The following is a 26,465-nucleotide window of genomic DNA, read 5'->3' as shown; positions in this document are numbered from 1 at the left end:
GCAACAGCATTGCAATCAGTGGGGAGAGAGTAAGGTATGTTGGTGGCTGCTTGCTTGTTTTGAGCATCATGATTTTAAGTTGCAGTGGAGGCTTGTGGCACTAGCTGACTGTAGCTGTCAATATCCAGTGGATTTTTGATTTATTTTTGATCTGGCTTAATATTTAGCATGCTTTGAGAAACTAATATGTTTAGTGATATAGCACTCAGAGATGTCTTCTTGATTTAGGGTGCATCACTCTTTAGGTGAGAATTTAAGAATCTGGAGCTAAACATCTGCTATTATTTCCTTGCTTTCATTAGATTGCTCTGTCATATAGCACCTTTGTAAGTTCTCTGATCTTCATTATAAAATTAATTCAGATTTTTTTCCCCGTTACTTTGATGGCAAGACTCTTCCAGGCTTCTCTGTCACAGTGTTCAGGAATCTTCATTTCGATTTGAGGTGAATATTTGGCTAATTTATGTCCATTTGTTTTCTTTCCAATGTTCTTTTACCCTCTTCTTTCTCTCTCAGTCGCATTTAAGCTCCTGTTGTATTTATGCTCTGTAATAAACTTAAGGAATCCTGCACTTTGAAGAAATTTGGGGGTGCTGAGGTAAACCATCTCCAAGCATCTCAATAATTAATTACTTCTAATTTTCTCCCTGCCTTTGTACTGACCACTCTTCTCTGCATTTTGCGGTGTAGCATTATACCAGTGATGTGGTGTTAAATACAAAGTTCTCAGTACTCCTTAGGATCTGTATTCCCTTTCTCTTTCTGAACGCCGTGTACACTTTGTGCTTGATGATGTAGAATACTATATATAATATTTCTCTGCATATATGGGCACTGGATTTGTTGAACTTTCTAAATATTCAAACTGGCTATTGCAATATAATTTTGACATATTCAGTGCAGCATTACATTTTCCAGCTATGATTACGTCAATGTCATCAGCTCAGATTGCCGTTTGTTCAGTTCCTTTTATTTGGACAAACCTCAGAAAAGTATGTATTATGTATGACCTCTGCAGATGCACTGTGAAATCATAAGCTGTCCAAATGTTGAGCTGGTTTTTGTTACACAAGTGCCAGTAAATTTGCGAGTTATCAAATACTAAACTACTTCTATACAGAAGGACCAAGGCAATAAGGTTCATTCAACATGATCTTTGTTTTCTTCATTGCTGTAAAGACAAAAATCAAAAAACAAAGCTGTCAACAAGGAGAGGTGGCTAAATGAAGAACAAAGATTGTCTCTGCAGCCTGTGCTTGAGACTCTTGCAAAGGGAGCTGAGGAGACAAAGCAAGATCTTCAGCTGGAACTGTACTTCTGTTGTGCTGAATTCTGTGAGCATAACAGACTTGAATCAAAACGAATTTAAAACTGTTATGCTAATGTTAACAATTACTTAGGTGTAGATACTGTTCCTGAAAAATGCTGTGACACATACTCAGAGAGAGAAAATCACTTTCAGCATCTTAAAATATTTCCCTATATGCAGAGTATGTCTTGTAGACTTTTTTCCTCTTTTACGTCTCATTTCTCTGCTTTCCTGCAGAGCACTAAACATTGAGTGTTATTTTACGACTCAAGATTCATCAAGTCATTACAGTAAATTTTGGCTTTATAGTGTTCTTGTCTTTTTTTTTTTTTTTTTTTTTATATTAGGAAAATAATAAGCTTGCCTGTTGTTTAGTTCTATAAAAAAGCAGTGGACATATATATTTATCAAAAACCTTAGAGTTAATTAGAGTTACGTTAATACAATTGCCAACAAAAATCACAGAATTATGTTAAATGTTATGAAAATATTTCTTTGTTCTTAATTAGAAGTTTTACATGATAAGTAGAAGCCTTGGTGAAGGACATCACACTGCTTATGGTGGGGAAAAAAATACAACCTTAGAAAGTAAATAAATTGGATTTAAATGTTGACATATGTGAATGTTCCAATATTATTCTTGTTTAGCTTACAGTAAACTCCATCTGTGACTAAGAAATTTGAAGGGTCTACCCATATTCCTTTAGATAAAATTTTAGCTGCTTAGATTCTAAAACAAAGAACCAACCAACCAAACAGAACCCCTGCAACAAACAAAACAACCCCCAATCCAGTAATAAAGTGTTCTTGATTGTTGTAAAAACATAAAGCAATTTAATGAGTATTAATGCTCTAAAAAGTATTTTGTGTGCTATAAAGTGTATTTGGGATTAAATACTTTTCAAGAACTATGAATTCTTTTACTTACTAAATTTAGACAAGTTGTTGCTTTTTTATTGAAAAAACTCTGAAATGTTGGTAGAAGAAAGAAAACCTGTTGCACATTCAGTTTTGGGATAGTGCTTCCTACCATGCAGATGCATACCCAGCTTTGTAATGGTTTGAAGAGGCTAAGCTATTACGAGAATATAACATGCAACTACATTCTTCTGCCTGAAAGTCTTTGTGGATTTGAAAAGTTGACTCACATGACCCAGTTTGCTTCTTATGGATAAAAGTATGTCAGCTGAACTCTCTTGAACTGTGCTGCTTTAACCAGTTGCATATGCATAGAAATCAGCTGTCTTTTAACATAAGCTGATAAACAGTTGACAACGATAGAAAGTCATTATCAGATTTGTCTAGGTGGAAATCCTTTTTTACTTTAATCTGCTGTCACCTAAAGCTGTATGAAATCTTGAAGCACATTTAGACATGTTTAGGCAAAGTCTAGTGTTTAGCAGCAGATTGGGAACTTCTACAGTAGAGCAGCAGACTACATTTTAATGAAATAAAAGGAGTGAGTAGATGAATTGAAGTGATAACCTTGCACAAGGGGGTTGCGCAAGGAAGTAAAAGTATTTTACCATCTAGAGAAGCAGTAGGCACTTCAGCAGCAAAAAAATAAATCAGTTACATCCTTTTTGTAGTCTGAATAAGATTTTTTGTATTTTTGCTGTAATTGTAATTTTATTAATAGTTAACACATTTATTTTTATCCAATATGTGATAGAAAAAGGGATCATTGGGTTCTTAAATTTGAAAAGTGCAAGTGTTGAAGAAACAATATGTACTAAATCTGCAGAAACTACGATTGAATCAATGACTGTATTTTGTGTTTACTTAAAAATAATATAATGTTCTGGAATTCCTAATTCGAAAGAACAGCAACCATTTTATAAAAAAGGGGACTTCAGGAATGGGAATTCAAAATTGAAGGAATTATCCAGATGTTGAAAAAAATATTGTAGAAAAAAATGCCTGTTTGCAAGAGGGTTGGTGGTGAGCAATAATTCTGTTTCATTACCAATGTAATTTCATAATCATCATCATCATCATATTTTTTTCTTTACTCACATGGATTCTTACTTTTGAAAATAGAACTAAAAGCAGGAAATCATTCTTTTCTAAAGTTCATTCACATTTCAAAGTCATATTCTGCGTATTCCTGGAGTTAAGCATGTTTTTTTTCCTGAAAGGAAGGGAAGACCTCACAAACTGAGAGTTCTGTGTATAGAGAGAAAACTAGATTCTTCAGTAAAGCGAAACTGGAATAAAAGTGGAAGGAAACAGAACTGAGAGTTAGAGTGCTTTGGGAGTTCAGGCAAATTCCTCGTTATTGCATTATAAAACAGTATCATTCTAAAGCTGAGTGGATAAAATGCAGAAAAACCTTTAAGCAGCAACTTAATATGTTCCCCTCAATTTGACAATGGCATGACAATTAACAGATGGAGGGAAGGCATTTAGAGATTAGCAATACAACTGTCATTGACTCATACTAACTTTATAAATTGAGCTGATACACTAGGAAGTGTTTTTAATTGAAGCTAAAATGTTGGTACGGTCATGTAAACAATAATCCTTTGGAAAGCTGTGCCCAAAATTGCGGTTGCAAACTTTTTATGTGAATTTAAGGAAAGATGGGACAAGCTTATGAATAGAGGTCTGTTGAGGTTTATAGACAAATTCACATAAGACTCAAGAAATCAAATTGAATTCTGAAAGGGTGCCTGATGGGAACGCACAGATACTGCCTTTAAAGCCATTGGGTTCACAGTGAAACAGAAGAAATCTGAAAGTATTATATATTTTTTAATCTGGAAAGCTAATTATCTTTTAAAGGAAACTTTTCTGGCATATTTCCTTTACATTTTTCATTCCAAATCTTTGTTCCATAATTTCTGGCATTTTGACCCATGGGGTGACTTGCTTGAGAATTGGTCAGGTTTTGTGTTCTGAGATAGAATTAAACTGAAGCACCAGTTTGGTCTAATTCTGTAACACCAAACAAAAATTTTAATGACCAAGAGTGTATTTCCAAGTTTATGTTGTCAATTAAAGACATGATAGAAGGGTTCTTTTGATAATGTAAGTAGATCTGTGAAAAATAAATTCGTATTTGACGACTTTTGAGGGCCAGACACACTGTTTCAACAGGTAGTTTCAAGGACTTTTGACAGCAATACCAAAGTGTTTGAAATACTTAACCTGCAAATGCATAAAGGGAGAAGAGAAAGTCTGAAGAGTGATTATCAATTGAAATTGGTGGAATTTAAATGGAATTGAAATTCTGGTTAGCAGAACATGACAAAAGGTGTTTCTCTCTGGACCACTGAGGTGATTTCAAGTTTGAAAAGTTTGTAGAGGGCTTTAGGATCAACTTGGATTAGGAATGGAGTCAAGCATCAAATATGCCTGTGTTTTTCATAATTCTTTGATTTTCTAATATTGCAAAAAGAAAATCCGTTGCACTTTCTATCCCTGGAAATATTCAAGGCCAGGTTGGATGGGTTCCTGAGCAACCTGATCCAGTGAATGACATCCTTGCCCACTGCAGAGAGGTTGGAACGAGATGACGCTTAGGGTTCCTTCCAACACAAGCCAGTCTGTGATTCTATGATGAAAATGGCTTCCTTCTCCAAGATTGTATCTCTAGCTTCCATAGTATTACTAGATATTCCTGTAACATGCGTCAAAGTCTCTTTTTGAAATAATTTCTAATACAGGAAAAAAAAAGCATTTTATATCTTAGTTTTGTTTAATGGTAATTTTTTCCCTATTTAATTTTTTTTTCTGTTCTCTGTCAGTTCTACTTGGGCAAAACCAAATACAGGTATGTGTTATAAAAATAATGACACTTACTTGTTTTATCCTGACTGTATAAAATGCACGTGTCACAATTTTCACAAAAGTAGTTTGGGACAAAAGGTTTGCATATTGAGAAAATTTGTACTGTCAGTCTGCTTGCTGTACAAGACATGTGACCTGCTCATGTTAAGACTGGCATTCTGATTCCATGCTAATAGCTCCATTGTTATTAATATATGCTGCCTGCTTCTGATCTGCTTTGCTTAGAATGCGTGTGGGTTTTCAGTGTGTGTGACATTTAAGGGTTATGGATTAAAAAAATTAAATTTTCCAAACCAAAAAATATCTCATACATTTTTAATAGCGTTTACAAAAGAACTACTCTACTTTTTCCCTCTAGCAAGATGGTACAGTATTGAACTTAAGTGTTGGTGCTCCTATGGCCATGTAAGACTTAATGTTCTGTGCAGAGATATTAATTGTCTTTTGAAATGGACGGATTTGCCTAAAACCTGTGTGTTAATTGGATTATTTGAAAAGCAAGTAATTTTCAAATAAGGTTTCACTTAATTTTTTGATAGAAACTTTTTTGTATTGTAGGGATGAGGGTTTTTTTTAGAAATACGTCGTGTGACTTACTACTTTCTGTTGGACTATGAAAGTAGCATCTAGGTAGTATAGAAGTTCACATCATCTCTCATGCAAAAGATGTCCAGATTTGGATTGAAAATACATAAAAATGTCTGAAGAATCAAGGTGTTACAGCTCTTCATTACAACATGAGGAAACTGAATTTACTGATTTATTCAGATCTGCACTTTACTCCTAGTAAAAAATATAAACTGCTAGTAGGAGATTATGTATGAGGCAAGTTACCACTCTTACAGTCTCCTAAGTTTTTTCAGAAGTGCCACTTTTAAAACTTCAGCTGTTAGTGTTGAGGATCAAGAGGAAAATGAAGTCAGCAGAAGTCTTGGCAAGTCATTTCATCTTTCTGCAAAAGGGAGAACTGAACATCAGAGCTAGGTAAACTTACCAAGAAAGCATTAGACTGTATAGCCAGTCTAATCTCATGCTGTGCTGCAGACGACACACAAACCTGTGAACAAATGTAGTGTGCCTTTGGTAAGTTCTCATGGATGCTGGAAAGCTCACTTGTGTACATTTTTATACACTTGTGTACACAATTGTAGCTCTTCTAGTCTACACTGGTGTAGTATTAGTTGAATTAATACAATAAAAACTGATACTTTTACCCTGTTCCATTCCCCACTTTTGTCCACTGATATTTATCTTAACCATAATAAAATAATTTCATGCTAAGCATTTACATAAAATGTGGATGCCCTTGAGCATATTTCATTTTTGTTAGAAATCATCTCTACAATGAGTTTATTTATTTTGGGTGCCTTTTTCTGTTGGGGTCTCCTCCCCCTGCCATGGAGCCCTGGGAGAGGGGCCCTGGGGGACAGACACGGGGTTTCCCTGCCCCTGGTCAGCCTCATTCCCCATTGGTTGGTTTGTGTTCCCCGGTGTGGGAAGGACCTTCGGGTCCCGTGACTGCGGAGTTCCTGAGCTGAGCCCCGGCCATGCGGCTGGAGAAATAAACATCTCTGAAACATCTACCATGAATCTGTCCATATATACTTCGTTTCCACGGGACTCCTGGTTTGAAATATGCTTGTTGCAGTAATCCCCGCTTCAACATTTTTCCTCCCTGTTATTCAAAAAAGCTTGAAGTGAAAAAAATGTTTTAAAGAACACAGTATGAGATTTTAAGTAATGAATGCTGCATATATGCACCTAATATCTACCCAGAGGTTCTAGGGCAAGATTTTTTCCTTTGCTACTAGATAGTGGTAGTGCAAAAGGAAACATTTCTGATCTAGTGTGGATAGGCTTCCTGATAGGGGGCCCCAAAAAAAAAAATTAAAAAGCCTAAATAACATGTTCACTGCAGCTCACTGGAAAGCAGCTACAAACCTTCCTTCCCCCCCCCCCCCCCCAAAAAAAAAAAACCCAAAACCAAAAAACCCAAACCCACAAATAATAAAGCACTTACTACAGTTTGCTGAGAAGTAGCTATACTGGCAAAAATACTGAGTATACTTTGAGACTTTAACATCAAGCAAGTGAGAGATTCTTAACATTTGCTTAAATTAAAGATGTTAAAAAAATTTATTGCACTGATGGAGCAGAGAGTTTTTATCACTGCAAAACCTAAGTTTTATACTTGGCTTTTTAAAAGCATATTTAAAAAAAAAAAAATCTGTTACTAGTGAAGCACTCTGGTCAAATCCTTATTCCATAGCAATAAGCTGATTGTAGGTACATTTTTTTTAATAGCTGGGCTTTATGTTGGTCTGTTACTGTAGTCTATTGAAATTGCTTTTTGCCATAGAAATACAGGGACAGGCTGTTACTGAAGCCCAGGTATCATCTAATTGGGTATTACAGGGATGGCAAAAGCAGGACTGCCTTTTCCTCCTGGTTGCTAGAACACAGAGTGATGGCAGGGCTGGACAGAAGCCACTCTGGCAGACTCTTGATCCTGAGGTCTGCATTTTCTAAGGTCTATGTTGATTTCTCAATTGATCTGCATGAACTAATTACTTTCTTTGTAATCCCCAATCACAATTGATTTCACACATTTTCTTGGTTGTGAAGCCATTTAAACCACCGTGGTCAGGGTAGGAAACATGATTTGTGACAAAGTTAAATTTAGTTTTTAAATCTTTGCATTATTTTGTGCTTTCAGCTGTAGTTGCTCAACTAGAGAAGATTTTAGAGCTTTTTGTAGTCAGCAACTAGAAGCAGTGGGATGCTGGGATTTTATGAAGTAACTAAAGTAAATTGCCTTAAAATTTCATTAATTTGTGTAGGTTTTGAATGTGAATCTCTGTCAGTGTTTCTTGGTTTCCATAAAACTGTGTTAGCCAAATGTATTGTACAGGAAACGCAACATTAGGGAGATGATGCCATGCTGCATTAAAGAGTAGTGTAGAAAATACAGCATTTTCTAGTAACCATTGTTATTATTATTATCATCTGAATAATGCCCTATGAAATTCATTTTGGTATGGCTTCAGAGTAGTGAAATATTCCAGGCAGCTTTTGAGTAAGAGCATTCAGCAAGGTAATTTACAGCCCCATTTTGATATCTATCTTCACCTCTTCAGTCTTGTTTGCTTGGAAGTATTGCTACATATTGGCCTGTAAATAGCATTTTCAGTTCAATTCATAGCCAGTCAGTACCCAGCTGTGAAATAAATAAAGTCTAATTTCACAATTAGGTTAACACCATGGAGTCAAGGCATGATTTCACAATCATTAGTACTATATCTCTGCACTGCCAGATTGCTCACAGAAGAATTGTAATGTTGGGTACAAGATAGCCATTCTGTCACATTAACTAGAATATATGCAGCTAATACAGTTTATGCCAGCCTTGCATTTTTATGCTGTTTTAGATTCTGAGAGAATGGGCTATGCAACCACTAATGCAAAATTAAGGTATTGACTTTCTATTAAATGCATTTTAGCAGTTGAAGGTAATCTAGCTCCTTGTATTATCTGACCATAGCATTTTGCCTCTACACCAAGAGCCTTATGGCCCAGTAATGCTCTGAATGGTAGTATCTAGAGGTGTAGTTGAGTAATAGTGGCAATTTTTTATCCAAGAGCTCTGGACCCTTTTGGATATTCACTCTTATACTTGCTCTGTATGCATGTTTTATTCAGAGCTATTGAAGTTTGTGCTGGAATACTTTAATCACAGTCCAGTTTCAGCACTTTTAAACTGGTGGTGATAAACCACAGGAGGCCAGTAGGTCTTCAGATCACAAGACTGACTATTCAACAGCCTTGTCTCTTGTGAACTTCACTGGCCTCCTGCAAAGTTACCTAGATCATCTTTCTGGCTCATCTCACTGCTTAACAGTCAGTATCTATTAAAATTACTTGTGCATCCAGATCTAGGTCTTTTAAGAGTGAAGAACAGTGGCCGTTTAAAAGGTATGGTTGCCAACTTTTAGGGATGTCATTTGGATCAACTCCCTGTGAGAATTACTTGAAGAAATTGAATGCTCATGAATGGATCGAAATGGTACTTCTTGTGAATTCCTCAGCTAAGGGATGGTTATTATTTGTTGCCAAACATCATTCTTTGTTATGAGGTGAACTCCCTAAACAGATCAGATCTCTAGTATTTAACAGGATAAATTAAAATCACCTGTCACAGAGGTACATTTTAATGCTAAAATTGTTATATGTAGGTGTAGAGATTTGAGACAGTTTGAAGAGGTGGGCACTCTGAAATGAGTGACTTTGTCCTTGATTCCAACTAATCCCTTCCCACCAGTAAGGAATGAGATACCAGCAGATGTAAGTGAAAAAAACAATAGTTTAGAAATAATTAATTAATAAATAGCAAGAATAAAAACGGTAACAGTACATAAATACTAGATAGCAAACTGCTACAAACTCATGATCCACATGGACAGAGACCCGAAATGCCGGAAATGCCCTTCCTGAGACCTTGCCCAGCAGGGACAGCCTCAGGCTTGTAGGACCAAGGGACAAGATGGCATCAGGTCCCTCCCGGGAAGGCAGGAGCTCACGGAGCAGGTCCAGCAGCAGACGAAGACCTGACGGCTCCTCCAGGGCCGGCAGCCTCCCCACAGAGGGCCCAGCAGGGCGGGCACGGCCGGCGAAGCCGCTGGCCCGGGGCACTCGGTGTTTTCTGTGCCCGGCCGGGCGCTGCTGCTCAGGCACCGGAGCCTCGGGCCGGAGCGGGGCCGCTGCGCTGCTGCTGGCCAGGGCTTCCACTGTGGGCAGGCACCTGCAGAATCCTCCTCAGGGCGGCCCAAAACCCCTACTGCAGCCTCTCCGAGATGGGAAAAAACAAAAACAAAAATGAAAAGAGAACCCAAAATGGAGAAAATATCTGCTTAAGTAAAGACCAAACAGCCAGTGAAGCAAATACCATGTGGAAAAAAACAGGAAACCACCTGCAAGAGATGAATGTAAAAGCACCTGCAATAGCACACTCCCCTGCAGGGTTCTCTTTGTAGGGTCTTAAAGATTCAGTGACAATTTCTGAGCACAGATAGATATGGAATACAATAACATTAGGGATTACCCCAGGACAGTAGGACTGCAGTTAGATTGATTCCCCATTGTTAACCCTGTTACAAACTAAGCAAACCTTCTTCTAGTGTCTTTTCACATCTGGTTCATCCAGATGATAACCATTCAGATCAACTCCCCCCATTTTCCAAACATCTGTCATGTACTGGGGCTGCACAGGACTGGATGCAGTGTCTCAAATGAAGCATTACGAGTGCTGAACAGAGGAGAATCACTGTGGCTGATGGCTGTGTTTTTGCTAGTGCAGGTAAAACCCTCTCTTCTTCTTAAAATGGAGTATGTTTTAAGATAAGAATCTCGGGTCATTCACATATTAATCTTGAAGGGTGTATTTCAGAAAGGAGAGTTTTATTTCCCAGAAGAAAAAAGGAATGGAAAGTCTTTCTGGATCTTCAATATTCTGGATCTTCATTCACTGTTGTACCAAGGATAGCTAATGTTAAATGGCTTGCAGCTTTTGACCTCCCATGTGTTTATTTTCACATTTCAGTATTTTCAACTCACAGAAAATATGAACAACTACTGGAGAAATATTTTAGTTCAAATAAAAAAACTCACTTTGAATATTTATCAAAGTTCTTGGTGATACAGATACGCAGTTTATTCAGTTGACCCTTTCTCTTGTAGTATCAGGCTTTGTTATTGCATTCTAGAACTTCATATCTCTGTAGGCTTCAGGTTTAGCAAGACCAATGCCACAAAACCCCAAGTACTGAGTTTATCGGTTTGAGAAGTGGATTGCCAACTGGCAAATCAACTGTTGGATCTGTGTATTTCTTAGGCAGCCTCTGATCCCACAGAACCTTTGCCTGACCACAGAGTTCTGCCTAGTTTATGGTTGTAAACCAGTCAACCTGTTTATCTCCAAGATAAACAAAACAATCCAGATAGCGTTAATTCTCTTTCACAATAGTGTTCTAATCCTTTTAAAATAATGCTCTCAAGTGTGTTAGGCTGTTTGTTCTCATTAAAGAAACTGGTTTGCAATTTGTGCAATTCAATCTTCTGTGCAGGGTTTTGGAATTACTTTCTTCAACTGACACAAAACATTTCTCATACCTGAATCCAGTGGCTTCTCCCTTTAGTGTGTGTTCAACTGTTAATTCTGCCACACTAGTAAGAAAGCACAGATACCCTTAATATGCTCTTTCATAAAGACTGCTGTCACCCTGATCCTGACTAGGATCATCAGGCTGTCTTTCTGGTTCACCAGTGCAGCTGTTACCCATTTGTTTTTCTAGTTCATTTTTCTGCTTTTCAGTGACCAGTTTTACTGAATGCAACTGGACACTGCCTTGTCCAGTTGAATGCAACTGGACACTGCCTTGCTACTAACAGCTGTGTCAAAGGAGGTTGTAGAAAGGTAGGGAACTAGCAGCAGGACAAGAGGAAATGGCCTCCAGCTGTTCCGGGGAGGGGGTTCATGTTGGACATCAGGAAGAAATTTGTCCTGGAAAGGGTTGTTAAACACCGGAATGGACTGCCCAGAAAGGTGGTAGGGGAAGTGTTCAAGAAATGACTGGATATGGCATTTAGTGCTGTGGTTTAGTTGGAATGGTGGTGTTTGGTCAAACATTGGGCTCAATGATTTTGGGGGTCTTTTCCAACATTAATGATGTATGATTCTAAGAAAATACTATTTGCAAACTGACCTGTAACATCTTACTATTCCATTTTTCCCTTTGAAGAACTCATATGTTAGAAAGATAAAAAAGACATTAAGTTTAGTTTAAATATTAATCTTGTGTCTATCTTTGTGAAAAGATTACACCTCATGCACTTTTTATTCCTTGCTCTACCATTTTAGTTTTGCATCATGCAGTGATGTCTTGAAAGAGAAAAATGTAATTAATTTGGAGCTAAACACATTCATTTTGAGAGAGAAGCATAAAAAGTATCTTGGTTTTGATAATTATTGAAACCATTGCAGCCAGCCTGAGTACTGGATTGTGCTCCTGCCATCTCTAAAATAATCCAAATCTAGTACTGTATGCTTTCATATTGCTCACTCTCTTTTAAAGCAACCTCTATGAACTGTAATTAGATAGCACACAGACTTGAAGAAAATAAAAAGGGATTTGATACCCTCTTTTGAATTGCTTATATTAGTCAAAAATTGTTTTTTTTCTTTCCCAAGAGGATATTACTTCTACACTTATGTTCATAGTCTGGCTTTGAAGGACACTGTGGTTGAGAGATCTCATTTCATCTTTGATGTATGTGAAAACACACAGAACTTGTACTTTCTGTCCTTAGCACTTTGTCCAGTTTTCAGTAAGCAGTGAGAATTCACACCACTCCACTCCATCAAACTTTAAGTAACTTGTTAGAAAAAGTAACAAAGCAAGATTGCTGAAATTCCATTGTCTGAAATCCAAAATAGCTAATTTTGTGTCATTAGATTGGGTGTAATCTTAAGTGACAAGTAAGAGAAAATTGTTGCTTGACTGCTTCATAGTAAATAGTTGTTTCCACATTCCTGTTAATTTTGTGGAGTCATAATGAGAAAAGACCACATAATCTTTTTCTAATTCTTGTAAAAAGGAGAAGCTTGTCTAATTTGAGAAACTTTGGTTTTAATGACCTCTTCCAGTTTTGCACTGTGGCATGTTGCCTGAGAGATGTTGGTGTTTACTTGGTCAGGCTTGTGATGCAACATAATTTTGTTTGCACTCTGATATCAGTGTGTCCTAGATACAAACAGGTAGCACTGATTCAAGGCTTTGCTGGGTTGCTTCCAGCAAGGAAGAGATACCACCACTTATTTGTAAATTGTGAGCATAGTAGCAAAAGCTGTAGATATATTACAGCCTTCAGAATACAGTAAAAATTGTAAGTAGGTGACTTCCTCATAAAAATAAATATTTTTTTTAAAAGGATAAAATATACATTACCTTACAAACAACCTTATTCCCTAAGAGTTCTGTCTTTGATCCTGCTGGGGACTAGACATCCCTCATTCCTGCATGACTTCCCTGTTTCTCAACAGCTGAGATTTGTGTGCAAGCCCCCAGTTGCTAGCTGCTGGAATGATTTGCCCACTGGAGATCAAAAACATACTCACTGACAGCCACTAACATCCTTTTAGCACAGAAAAAGAAAGCCCCAAACATTTTATCTTTGCTGGTCTGCCTAACAAAATCCAAATTGGTGATACTCCGAGTGACCCATTTCAAACAAAAAGAACTAATTTACAAATTATCTAATCTCGACATTTTGTAAATATTTAAGCAGATTTTTGAAAGGGTGTTTTCACATCAGTTACATTGATTTCGTGTGGATTTGAGCTTCCTTAGATCTTTCTTCTCACTGCTGGCATCTTTTATCCAACCTCTTTTCTTGTGCCTCAGTAGAAACAATAGATACTTTCAGGTATTCCATTGATGCAGAAAGAATGGCTTTTTGTGGTAATACAATACAGCATTGCAGTTTCTTACTGAACCAGGTAGGCTCAGAAACTAATAATTCAAAAAGATGCCAGCTTCCTCCATTCTTAAATGGAGGTATAAAACCTTCTTAAAATGTTAGTCATCTGCATGACTTCACCATATAGTATTTCTGTCTCATCTGTATCTCTAGATATGGATGCAGATGATAACAACCCAGGTTTCTTCTTTGGACAAAGGAGGTTTTATCTGGCTTTTAGATGAGAACAAAGGGGTGGCTTCCTGAGTGGTTAGGATCACAGTTTGAGCTTCCTCTAAGTCCTGCTTCATACCCAGTATTAGATATGTAACTGATTAGAACATAAAGGTTTTGTAATTCCAGGTTAATTACCTCAGCTGCAAGCAAGCTGTGTGAGAAGCTCTTTAAAAAACTCTGTACATGGTGTTGAGCTGCTCTTCTTGCTGTAGGATGTTTTGACCATTGTATATCTAGATACAAATACTTCTCAGTCTGCCTTTGATGCTGTAGGCTGAGCTTTGGTGTTCCAAGACACCCAAGGTGCAATGTTTGCCATTTAAGCTCATAATCTTAAATTGTGGATTCCAATACTAGGCTAATGTTGCGCTTAATATTTACACTCAGTTCTGTTAGTTTCCTAGAATTTGATTATTTTCTGATTGCATTAGAGAAAATACTCCACAACTATAGCTACGTGACATCTTTTTGATATGTTGTTTTTAAAAATTAATAGGGCTGTGATCAAATCTGGTGAACATGTGAGGTCAGAAAAGCTTGAAAGCATTTCTGGTACCAGCATGCTTATGCCTAGGCAGAGGCATAAGGCAGCATGCTTATGCCTTCTTCAGCAGAGGTTATCTGTGAATACAATAATAATAAGAAAAGTGAATTCCTTATCATTCAAGGTGAATGTAAGACTGTTGTGTCAGTTTTGTTGTAAGCTATCTTTAGAAATCTGAACTCACTGGTCTTCATGGTTTTTGAAGACTTACGTGCTAGCCCTAGTCGAAATAAAAGAAACACAGAGTCAAAACTGCCTAGTTTTCCTTGCAGTGTTCCTAAACTTAATTTTTAAAATATCTTAAGTTCTGTGACAAATGAGATGTACCAAAATGTGAAAGATAAGAATTTAATTACTTCTGAGGAATAAAACCAGTTATCACAGTACAGTTCTGACTAAAGAAGAAGTATTTTGATAGTTACAGTATAAGCAGTATGCAAAAATTAGGGTGTATGTGATTTCCCATGAACTCTTTTTTCCAAACTTGATACAGTGAAATTTAATAGGAAGAAAGAGTGGTTTTTTGTTTGTTTTTTTTTTTTAATTTTTAGTAAGATTGCTTCTTCAGAGAGCTTTCTGCAGTATTTGGACTACAGTATAATTTGGAAAATTAGGTGAGAGATGAAACAGGAACTTAATGATTATTAGAACCTGTGTTCCTCAGATTAATCTGTGACATTCTTAGTAATTGTGGCAACCTTTCAGTATATTAAACAATTTTTAAACATGTTTTGTTGGATATACTGTTGTTGGAAATTACGCATGTTTTGCTGTTGAGTCCTGAGAATATAGTGATATTTGTGTGGATGGATGCTTTTTGCTGTTAGTGATTGAATCCATGTGGAGTCTAGCTAGGAATCAGTCAGGAGCTTGAGCAGTGTGTATAGTTGTCTTCAAAGAAGGAAAGGGCATGTGAGGGTAAATACAAAATACAGAACTGACATAAAGCAAGTCAGCCTTTCAATAGATCTTCTATGAGCCATTTTCTGTAGGTGCAACATACAGGGAAGTATCACTATAAAAGACATGCTTTTAAGTGATAGGCATGCACTGATGCACATCTGCCACCCATTTCTCCAAAAAGTGAGTTTGTTCACTGTGATGTTTTTCTAAAAGTGTTTTTAACATAATCTGCACAGAAGTGCCAACCCTCATCTCTGGATTTCTGGTTTTGAGAGGTTTTCCATGCAAAAGAATCATTAAAACCAATATAATGATGGTATTTATAGGAATGTAAATTCCTAGGAACCCTTTGCCTGGATACAGCTATTGGAAAAAACAGTGCTTTTCTATCTCTTATTTTCTTTAGCAAGATGGTATTTACTCTGAAAAGGTGTAGTGAGGTGAAAACTGTAGTTTGGGTTTTTTTTCCCAGATAATTCTGTCAGTTTTAAAAACATTTTTCTTACCTACTGTGAAGAAAGGGACCAGTCTGCCTTTAATGCTCTGTCATATTCCCAGCCTATGTGTCTTTTTAGCAGTTGTGTCCTATTTCCTGTCTCTAGTTTTGCATCAGTTCAGCCAGCCAGTACTGGATATTTTTGTGAGGATGGAGGGAAACAGGAGGAATGAAAATGGTAATGACTGACATTTCTTATTGCAGTTTGGGAGTATGTCAGGTCTTCCGTAGGTCTCCAAAGACCTGCCGAGTCTATTGCCTTACTACCAGACTGGGCAATAAATTTATTCTCACCAGTTTCTATGAAAATGTGCTTAAATGATCCTGAATCTGCTGGAGCGAGATTAAAGATTTATCTGTACGTATCTCCATCAATTCCAGTAACATGTTGGTTAGATCTCAGGAATCAACACAGAGCTTTGGCTAGGGGACTTATATAGAGATTGCAAAGAGAGGGAAAGACATCTTTAGTATGATGCAGATCTTGATCTCTCTGAATCCACAGGGAATTTGAATTTCTTAAGCTTATATGAAAAAAAAAAAGCAACTTTGAAAGTTAGAATGCGGTACATTTACAAACTAGATGTTGATATATTGGTCAGGAAAAGAGTGGATTGGTATCTTACATTTTATAACAGTTGCACACTGGAACTTGAAACGCATGTAATTCAGTCATAAAACATGATTTTTTTTCTCTACAAAAATAATAATTTGGTATTGCAAATGGAAATAAGCTTGGAAAAAGAAAGAAGTTTGAAGGTCACATTTTTTGGTGATGTGAAAGAAGTTTAATTAGGAATATATTAGTCTGTACTTAACTCCCTGTGTTTTGCTGAATCCCTGAGCTGAATTACATCCATCTACAGCTGTAAGAATATGAAGAAGTTTAATTACTATCTCTTATGTGCAGAGAGTTAAGAAACAGGTGTGCTTCTAAGAGATGCTGGTCTGTTTTAATGCATATGCTCTTCTTAAAATTCATCTTCCTGACCAAGCAGCTCAAACTTTTTGATAAATTCTGTGAGGTACAAATAGAAAAAGGGCTGTAAGTTTTAAGTGCCTAGGTGAATGCATAGTTTTCCAAGCCAGTTTAAAGGAAGTCTGAATTAATGTAGCACAGAAATGGATAGGTCCAGAGGGAAATGTAGGCTATTAAGAATCAACTGGGGTCTGTTTAGGAATGAATCTTAATTTGTTCATAAACTAGTTAGCTTTGTTGTCCACCTTCTCTTACATCTGAGATTTTAAGGATGTCCAATAGGAATAAATTGGAGAATGCATAGCAAATGTGAAAATGTTCTTCTCTCAAACCTAATGGAGATGTGGCTCAAGATAGTATTAAAGGTAATACTAGAGAATATGAAGACTGGGATATATGTTGCTTCACTTAGTTACTATTAATAAATTTTGCTGGATATACTGTATTTTTTTACATGTGCTCAGTCACAGAACATTATCATTATCAGTAGACTTTTAGGTATATAAACCAGCCTATCACTCCATCTGTTTGTTTCAAAATACTTGGCATTTATTTTTCAACATCACTGATATAGTGATAGCTTTGCAGTGGAGAACAGCAATATCAGTTTTTTGTATTAAAGTCAGCTTTAAAGCCAGAAGTTTGGCTTTTATTTATAACTTCTGGTGCATTACTCTATGCTTACACATGGGGTTGGGGACTTAAATGTGTGGAATAGCTGTGTAATAGGTAAGGTTGCAAAACTCTGTCATTAGTAATAAGGCTTTTGCAGTAGTACATTGAATAGGAATATCTAGAGCACTGTATTAAAAAAACCAACAAAACACTACCAAACAAATAAACATCCCCACTGTAAAACAAACCAAACCAACCAAGCGACCAAGGAACCAAACCAACCCCTAAAAGCAAAACCCAGTCCTTTGGTTATAACCAGAAATTTGCCTCTGCTTTCTGAAGTCTTTTAAGGAGACATTTTTTGCTTGGTTTCCACAGAAATATTTTGCACCAGGAAGGTATTCATGTTTAAAATAGTTAGCCGAGATAATGGGAAATTGGAGACTCTTACACATCTTGTATACTTGTATCTTCATCATTTTATGCTGATGATCATGTTCAGCTAAAAATTTGCCTAATTGTTTGGTGGTGATTGTAAGCTAAGTGTATATTAAATGACTGTGGCTATTTTGTAGAATTAGCCAGACATTCAGAATGGTTGTTTTGGACAGGATAGCATATTAATATTGACTGGGAATACAGAGGTTTTATCTTCATTTTCCTCTCCTTTCTCTCTCCTCTTCCCTGCCCCCCTTCTACCCTCAAAGGAAATTTGGTTTTAGAGGCTGATGAAGATGTTATATTTTTAAAAATAATACCAGACAGTAAGTGAGAAGATACTTAAGGGGAGAAAACAGCCCTAATCAGTTAAACTTATTAGAATTTCACAGTTCTCAGGAGGCTGTAAGTTGTAAATTGATACAACCCTGAGGTGAGAGAAGAGGTGGAATGAAATCAGATTTCATCTAGACGTATGAAGGCAAAATGGCACTAGAATCTAATTTTAACACTTAAAATACATGGCCAAACATGTTAAACAACTCATTTCAGAAAGCTTATTACCATATTCCTTGCAGTGAATTTGGGGGATATAAAGATTTTTCTTGGTGACACCTGCAATTCACACAGACCTTTCCAGTAGTAAATGCAGGGCTCTGTCATGTTTTACAGTAGATGAACACATTAAACTTAACTGCAACTTTATTTAGCTAACATGCTGCACATACTCTTTAGCTATGCTCAATAAGCATATTGCTCCAGTGCAATCCCTGCCACCCTTCATGGGTATTGTATCAGACAAACAGCCTTTCTCTGTGTTTTCAAAGCAGCCCAAAGAATGAACGTTTGGTACTTTAGAGATTTCTTTGTCTTCATAACAATAGCATGCTCGGCTAGATTTCTCTGATGCTATGAAACTGCCAGCCTCAAGGCTAAAACTCTTAAGAGTAGGAGCTAGGACTTAACACTGGCACAGCAACAAAATTTGGGATGTAATTAGAAAAATTATTGGAGTGACAAAGTGTGACAATGAGAATAAATTCAGTTTCGTTTTCTTTCACGTGAAGATGATAACAGCTAAGAGAAAATGGGATGCCAGAAATGGGGGAGAGAGTAGTGTGAAGATGAGGAATGGGAAGAAATTTATAGAGGAAAGAGGAAAAAAGAATGATACACTTGATAAAAAGAAGAAAAGAAGTTAGACATCCAGCAAATTGCTGGTTTCTTATTTACATCTGGGAAACACATACTAGATCAGAGGCAACATCTGAAAACCTGTATGTGCAGATAAAAGAAGTCAGCTTTGCTGTACTTTTCATAAACAGGTTGAGGTTCTGTCTGCACACAGTGACATTTAATTAAGTAAGTAAGCTGAAAGCGATTTTTTTCATCCTGTGTTTTAGTTATGGTTGAAATATTATTGGGGTTTGTAATTTTGTATGCTTATCTGAGTAAAATTCCATTTAGTGTATTAGGAATTAGCCTGCTCTGGGGGATTTAGCAATATTCTATCTACACAGTAATTTTTAAGACAATTTTACTGAGTAATTGAAGAACTGGGTGGTAACCTAGTCCTGTGGAACACAATTTTAATTGCACTTGTTTATGTTCACACAGAATAAAGCAAGTAAGTGAATAATGGATATCTCAGCTAAAAATGGGGGACCATCAGCCACCTGAGAAGTAGGGTTTTTTTGTATGGATCTGGTTATGATACAGTGTTTTTGTAGTTTATACAGGAACTCCTGACCAGATAATAATGATTATTTGTCACCTTCCTTAAGGGACTCATGCTAGTGAGAAATTTAATATAGTAAAGATAACATTTTTGACTGGTGCCATACTTCTGCATGGGTTTTTTTGTGATGCTGCTCTATGTTGAAGTGGTGTAGTAGATGTACTAGGTTTTTACACATATAAACAAATGTGTTTTAGCAGATGATTAAGTGCAGATAAACAACATATTTCATACAAGATTGTTACACCTCTCTCCCGCTGACACTCTTACTCCCACCCCAGATGAGAAACATAGCCTAGCATGGCATGCTTTCTTTTAATCTCCACAGACATTCGCCTGCCACAATCCAACATAATTTTTGTCCTAGTTATCAGAGTATGATTATTAAATAATAATGGGAAGAGAGATCTCATCCTGTTCATAAAGCATAGTGGGTTTTTTTGAGTGTAAAGAGAACCTGAATTAAAAGGTGTGCACTTCTTTCATTTGCATACACTATCTTTTAACTAACAGTAATTAATGTAGTTAGAAAATATGAAAGACTAGCAGAGAAAAAGAGAGAGAGAATTGATTGTGCTTGCTGATCTAAAGTAGTATCAGAACATGCCCATCTTGCATGAGACATCAAGATCGGAGAAATGAGATCAGATGGTCAGATGTCTTTCTCTGCCCCTCTCTGGAGGCACTGCAAAACTGTCGTATCAAAATCCAACAGACTGCCCTTCCAGAAATCATTCAAGAAATGACCCTAACTATTAATTCTGAGTGATAAACTTTCAAGATATATATATTCCTTTCATTCTGAACCTCTTCTTTGCAGTTTTGATTCCTTCCATTCAATTGCCCAAATCCTTCTAGAAAGTCAAATGCCTAACAAACGTCCCAGCTGAAATGGTAGATCCCTTTGCCATAAGTGTATCTTTCTTCTTTCCTCTACCCCCTTTCTCTTCTGAAAAAAACCCTTGTTTGCTTTCTTTTTTGTTTCTTAGCTGTTAGAAAGCCTTTAAAAATGCTTTTACTTCCCTGTCACGGCATTATGCTCTTTGGAGGGAGGATCAGCTGGAGTCATGGCAAAGAGAACTGCTGTCCTGGTAGTTTTATTTTGTATTCGCCATACGATTCACAGTATTGCATTGTTCCTTCCCAGAGGGGGAAGATTGGTCTCTCATGCAAATCACTGGTCCTTTTCTAGGCTTTTGTAGCTGTCCTGAAATTGTTGGAAGGGATCCTTCTTTCTGCAGAGTGAGAAGGAGGAATTGCACCAGACAGGCTGGCCCCAGTTATTTTATCTCTTTCCTGTGTCTCTTACAGCTCCTTTTGAGGAGCAGGCACCAGGCAGTACCTATACTGTGTTCCCAGGGCTTCTGCTGGTCTTGTGCATTTGGTACGCCAAATTCAGTGACATTATTTGGCATAACTTGAGACTTGCATCGCTATGAGTACACAGAATCTGGCCCACAGCGTTGTCTGTATGCAAAAGTGTCCTTGCTCATTTAAGCTGAGTGGATAAATAAGTGCTTTTCTACTCACCCAAGTGGTACATGAAGTTGGTACCAGTTAAAGAAACGTGGTGTGTGTACGTTATTTCAGCTGATAATATTTTGTGAGTAGAGGTGTCCACAGATTCAGCTTTCACAGAGCCTCATTAGTGTTCACGGAAGTGCAGCTTTTATCCTCAGGAATGCCTCCAAGCCTTGAAAAATCTAAGAAAAATGAAGAGAATGTGCAGAAATAGAAATTTACTTTTAAATAAATAAAGTCATAAAGTGAAGTAGAAGGAATAAGGCTAGGAACTGTATGGATAGATCTGCACTGTGATTGAAGGTAGCAGGCTGCAAGCAAGTTAAGCAGGACAGAAGTTCTAATTTAACCCCCATCTCCACAGCCATCAGCACATGCATGCGGAGGATTATTGCCACAATCTCTTTTATCTACAGTAGTTTTCATCAGTTGTGTTATTTTGTGGGCTTTTTTAGTGTTTAAGCATTGCGTTGAAGCTGTTGTGTTAATTGTTAACTTGGGCTGAATCTGCATGGATGCTTATAGCAGTGTCAGCATGCTAAGATTGGAACTGTTGGATTAATGAATGGAGGTATCAGCTCTGTGCCTGTGCAGTACGTTAATAGCTGTGCCGGTTCAATCAAATACACTACTGACTTTGTTGCTGTGAAATGGTATTTACCAGATGGACTGCTGAGAAAGATGAATGTAATCTTTCATTTTTGTCTGACTTAAAAATAAGGTAACTAAATCCTTTACATTGATTATTTTATTACTGTTCTTCACAGGAGGAGAATAGATATACTGGTAGATTTGAATTCTTTACTTAAATGAAATATACATGTATGAGGAACATTGTAGTGAATGGAAGGAAACTAACCATTTTCTTTCACGTATTTTGATCTCATATTCTGATTTACTGGAGTTAATTCTAAAAAGAAAAGAAACGAAATGAAACAAAATGAAACAAAAAGAAAAAAGAAAAGGGAAAAGGATAGAATAGAAAGAAGAAAGAGAAAAGCGTATGCTTATTCCTTCCTTATTCCTTCTTTTTTTTTAATCTGTTTGTTTTCTTTTTTCTTTTTTACAGAACCTGAAGAAGGTGTTTGTAGAATTTAGCCACCAAGAGCTGTTTGAGTTCTACAACAAGGTCTGTAGATTTTACAATATTATAGTTTCTTTGTAAACACCTTATGCTGCTCAGCAGGAAGTGTTGCCTATGTGAATTAAATCTAATAAAACTGGAAAAAAGGGATCCAACTTAAATTAAGGCTGTTAGATTTCTTTGATTACATAAAGCCCTTTCAAGAAGAGCCTGTGCATTCAACTTTGGAAGGCAGGGCTTGGGTCATTGTAAGCATACCTGGCAGTTAGATCAGGAGGAGTAGCTGATGATTAACAGTGGGGGTCTCTCTGGAAAGAGCATCTTTGTGTTACATCTTCAGTCAAGATGCTAGCCTCGTAATCCAGTCAAAATGAACTCTCTTATTTTTTTTCCTTATTATGCATTGGAAATTCACAGGAAAACATCTGTGCATGCTAAAGAGGTAGTATTTAGACAACTGTTTCTTTAAAATTTGAATATTTAAACTGCAGCAATGAATTCTAATAGCTTCATGTAAAAACAAATATTCATGAGTACAGGATTTTTATATTGGTATGCAAATACATTTGGTATGCATAGTTGAAGATATTGGATATTTCTGTTTGCATGTTTCTAAACAACATTTTATGAGTGGAGGTTTTTTTCTCTCTTTTTGTTCCTTTAAATAGCTGGAAACTATACAAGCACAGCTGGATTCCCTTACGTGATGTTTTTGAAGACTTATTTCTCCATCACGCTCCTGCCGCCTCATTATTTTGAATTGAAGATAGATTGCCAAGCTGTGTTTGCTGAAGGATTCAGCGGGTTGCTTCTTGTAAAATTATATGGCTTATCTGCTTTTTAGACCAGTACCATTAACCAAGAGTCTTTGTCAAGAGTCTGAAGATTCTAATGGACTTTCTCTTGTTTGCTTAGCAATTGTGAAAAATGTCTTCTTTACTTGCAGTGGGGGAACACCCTGCCCACCCCCCCCTCCCCACTCCCCCCCCCAAAAAAATGAATGCTACCCTGCTTCAGAAATATTTTTTTCATGCTATTATGTGTGTTAACTCGATTCTGGTAGAAATTTGCATGCTAGTGAGAGACTAGGAAAAAAATCCTTCTTTGTAGACATAAATGTAAAAGTTGTAAGAAAATACACAGCTAATAAAATCTCTATCCTTTTAAAATACTGTTCACTCAATTGATAATGCTTCTTGCAGATTTGTCAAAATAAATTCAGAATTTAAAAAGTACTTGGTTTATTTTGGGGCTAGTCAAACTTCATTTCGTTATCTTTGTTCTATTTTAGTTTGGTGGTTTTTTTTTAATTTGAAGTAATCAACAATATCTCTGATTTTGGTGTTTACTCTTGGCACTGAAAACAAACATGGCTTCTTAGCACTGCATGACCACTAATGAATCTAAGTAGTATGGTGTATAACTGAGGGGAGAAATCTCAGAGTATAAACCAAAAAGTACTGAAATGGTCTGACAGATTTCTGAAAGCTGTGTTGATCCTTCCTCATGCTGTTTTTACCACTGTTTTTACATTGATCAGGAAGATTTGAAGTACAGTTATTAAAGGCCGAGTTAGTCATACTTTCACCCATTAGTTCCAGATGATTCATGAGCAGCATGAGAAAGGTAAAAGTCATCTTAGTTCTTGTTCGATGCCATTTGACAGGCTACTTCATTGCTGCACAGTATACAACTCTGGGCTCTGGGCTTATGGAAGGTGAGAGGAAATTTGCCTGTTCAGAGATTCCCTGAACAAGATTTTTTTCTTCCTGATGCCTGTATCAGGGATGTAAGTATAACCAAAATGTATGTTCTGAATCGCTGGTTCTTCTGAATAGTTTAGGTCTTCCTGTGCCAGAATTCCTGCCTTGTTGCTTTTCGAGGGATGTTTTTTGCCTTTTTATTGCTTTGTTATGAATTGTGCTGTCACCTCTAGAATGTGAGGTTTGCACAAGGTGTCCAAGGTGCAAATTAATAGATTCAGATGATAAAGCCATTAACAGCCTATGTATGGGTAAAGGGCACTGAAGGGAAAACACACACTTAAAACCACAGTTCTTAGCTCTTAAATGAAATGCCAAATGTTACTCTACCGTTCTGGTACAGTAACACTGTTATCCTGAAAGAAGAAGTGAATCACCATTGCACAGGAGAATATTACCTACCATAGCTTGGGAGGCTTGCTGCCAAAATTATGTCTTGTCATAAGCCCCTGCAAATGTGCCATATCTTCTGGAGATAAAATGCTCCCACCCACAGATGTCACATCCTCAGTGTGGCTGTTCAACAAGGGCTTGCCAGCCTGCTCATCTCATGCTGCATAGACAGGTGTGTGTGTGCAGGTGGACACAGCCCCACCATTCCCTCTGCTTGCTGACATTAGCAGTGCTTTGTAGTTAGTGCAGCTAGGGAAATCCTCTGCTGCATGATGTGTTCTCTAACAGGCCTATGGCACAGTATGTTTCGTCCTAGGATGCTGCTCTTGAGCCTTTTCGCTGAGTTTCCAGAGCTTATGTTCTGGAAGTCAGATCTGAAGTGAATTCAGATTTTCCTGTGTGGATACAGGACATATTAAGGCAGTTGTATGAGGGGTTTAAGTTATCTTTGTGAATGTAGGCAGTGATTGATGTACCCTGGTGGAGGAGATGAGGGCTGGGCTAGCTTGGAGAGTAAGAGGCATTGGACAAATCAGCAGGTGCATCTGAAAAGAAGAAGTCAGAGTAGGAAGAAATGGAGCACAAGAAAAAGGAAGGAGAGGATAGAGAAATGGATATTCCCAAGGATGGAATTTGAGTGTTGGAAAATATAAGGAAGAGAGCAGAAACACTAGAAAAGATGACAAAAGTATATATACAAAGAAAATATTGAGCAAAGGGGAAGAAAAACCTTATAGAAGAGTGAGAGGAAAAAAGGGAAATCAAAGTAAACCAGAATTAACTATGGAAGCTATCCAGTTGTATAACTGCATCTCGTATTTCAAACTAACCCAGAAGTGTCAACCTTGGTGCAAAGTGGACCATGACCAAAGTGTGGGATAATGAAAACCGGATTTTAAATCTAGCTTTAATAGGAAATATTTTAAAAATTATAAAAGTATGTTGGAAGGGAAGAAAAAGCCTAAGATTGCAGTAATTCGTTTAATGTTTATCCTTGTTTGCAGATGACTGAAAAGATTTATGATTTCTTTAGAAGTGGCTGTCTTTTATTTTTTACTAACTGTGTTGAATTCTTATTGTCAAAAGCCTTATGTAAGAAGTACAAGTGGTCCTTTAGTCAAGGACCACTGAGAAATAAACATTTAGTTTAAAAACACTTTTCTGTATGTAAGGGGAAGCTTTGGGGTTGTACATTGTTATGTAGTGAGGGCAGAACTTGTACTGTCTTGGAGAAGATTTTATCAGTTAAATTTAAATGCTCCTGAGTAAGCAGAGAAAATTGACTAACTGAGAAAGAGCAGAAGAATTTAGGGAGTTTTTGTTAGGTCTTGCAGAGAAGAAGGCTTTTATCCTGGTTGCTTCTCTCTGGGCCTGTTTGGACTTGGAGAGGGGAAGTTTAGTATTCCCCTGAGAGAAGCTGCCTCTGCTTGGTTTGTATAAAGTCCTGGTGTCTCAGAGGTGTCAGTGAACAAGAGGGAAAACAAGCACTGGCACAGACTGGGTGATGCCTGGGATGATCTGCCTGCAGCAGGGACTAGACCCAGTGCCTTAGAGGTGGCAGAAAGAAAAACACTTCCTGGGAAGAAGGTGGCATGTAGACTACACAGAACTGAACACACCAGGTTGGTGTGGGAGCCTAGACAGGCATGTGCACTGAAAGTGTTCAAGCTTTGGTTATGTGCTCTGGTAAAAAACAGAACAGTGAGTCTTGGGGGTATTTTGAAGGTTTTACTGCAGAAAGTGTAAAGGATGCATCCCATGCTCTTTTTGGTTCAGGATCCTAGCATATTGGCCTGTAATATCTCTTGGACATGATCCAGATTTGAAATTATCAAGGCTTCACATAGTGTTGTAAGAAGATATTTGCAGAGATTTATTGAACTCTAAAACTGGAAATTGGGATGAGTAAGAATTACTAAATCTTCTTTCAGATCTTTCAGTGCATTTTAAAAACATTTGATTCATCTTTGTTCAGACATTGAAGACAGTATTTTCAGTGACTGTACTTCTTTCAAAACTATAATTTCAAAATCTGCCTCAAATGAACTATTGGCAAAAGAAGGAAATAATTTGATTCAGGTATCACACGCATCAGTATTGTTTTGACATGAAAACTTGGAGTTCTGGGCCTAAGGGAAAAAG

General features: G+C 37.2%; 1 protein-coding gene across 3 annotated transcripts in view; it reads left to right on the top strand.

Annotated features, from left to right (window-relative positions):
* The window catches only part of COMMD10 (COMM domain containing 10), a 116,679-nt gene extending 93,277 nt beyond the window's left edge, over positions 1–23,402 (top strand). Inside the window, exons 6-8 of one of the 3 annotated variants that reach the window (XR_007200942.1) lie at positions 5,059–5,084; positions 22,153–22,212; positions 22,836–22,874. Coding sequence is in view for 2 of the 3 variants with exons in the window: in XM_048291781.1 (XP_048147738.1) it covers positions 22,153–22,212; positions 22,836–22,874 (99 nt within the window). In the remaining variant the exon portion in view is untranslated. Of the gene's footprint in view, positions 1–1,546; positions 1,577–5,058; positions 5,085–22,152; positions 22,213–22,835 lie in introns of those variants that run through there. The other 2 variants (XM_048291781.1, XM_048291782.1) reach the window with 2 other exon arrangements.
* Positions 23,403–26,465: the final 3,063 nt, after the last annotated feature.

This window comes from Corvus hawaiiensis, chromosome Z (genome assembly GCF_020740725.1).
Source record: "Corvus hawaiiensis isolate bCorHaw1 chromosome Z, bCorHaw1.pri.cur, whole genome shotgun sequence".
Lineage (NCBI taxonomy): Eukaryota > Metazoa > Chordata > Aves > Passeriformes > Corvidae > Corvus > Corvus hawaiiensis.
This window is presented reverse-complemented; position numbering and strand designations above follow the sequence as displayed.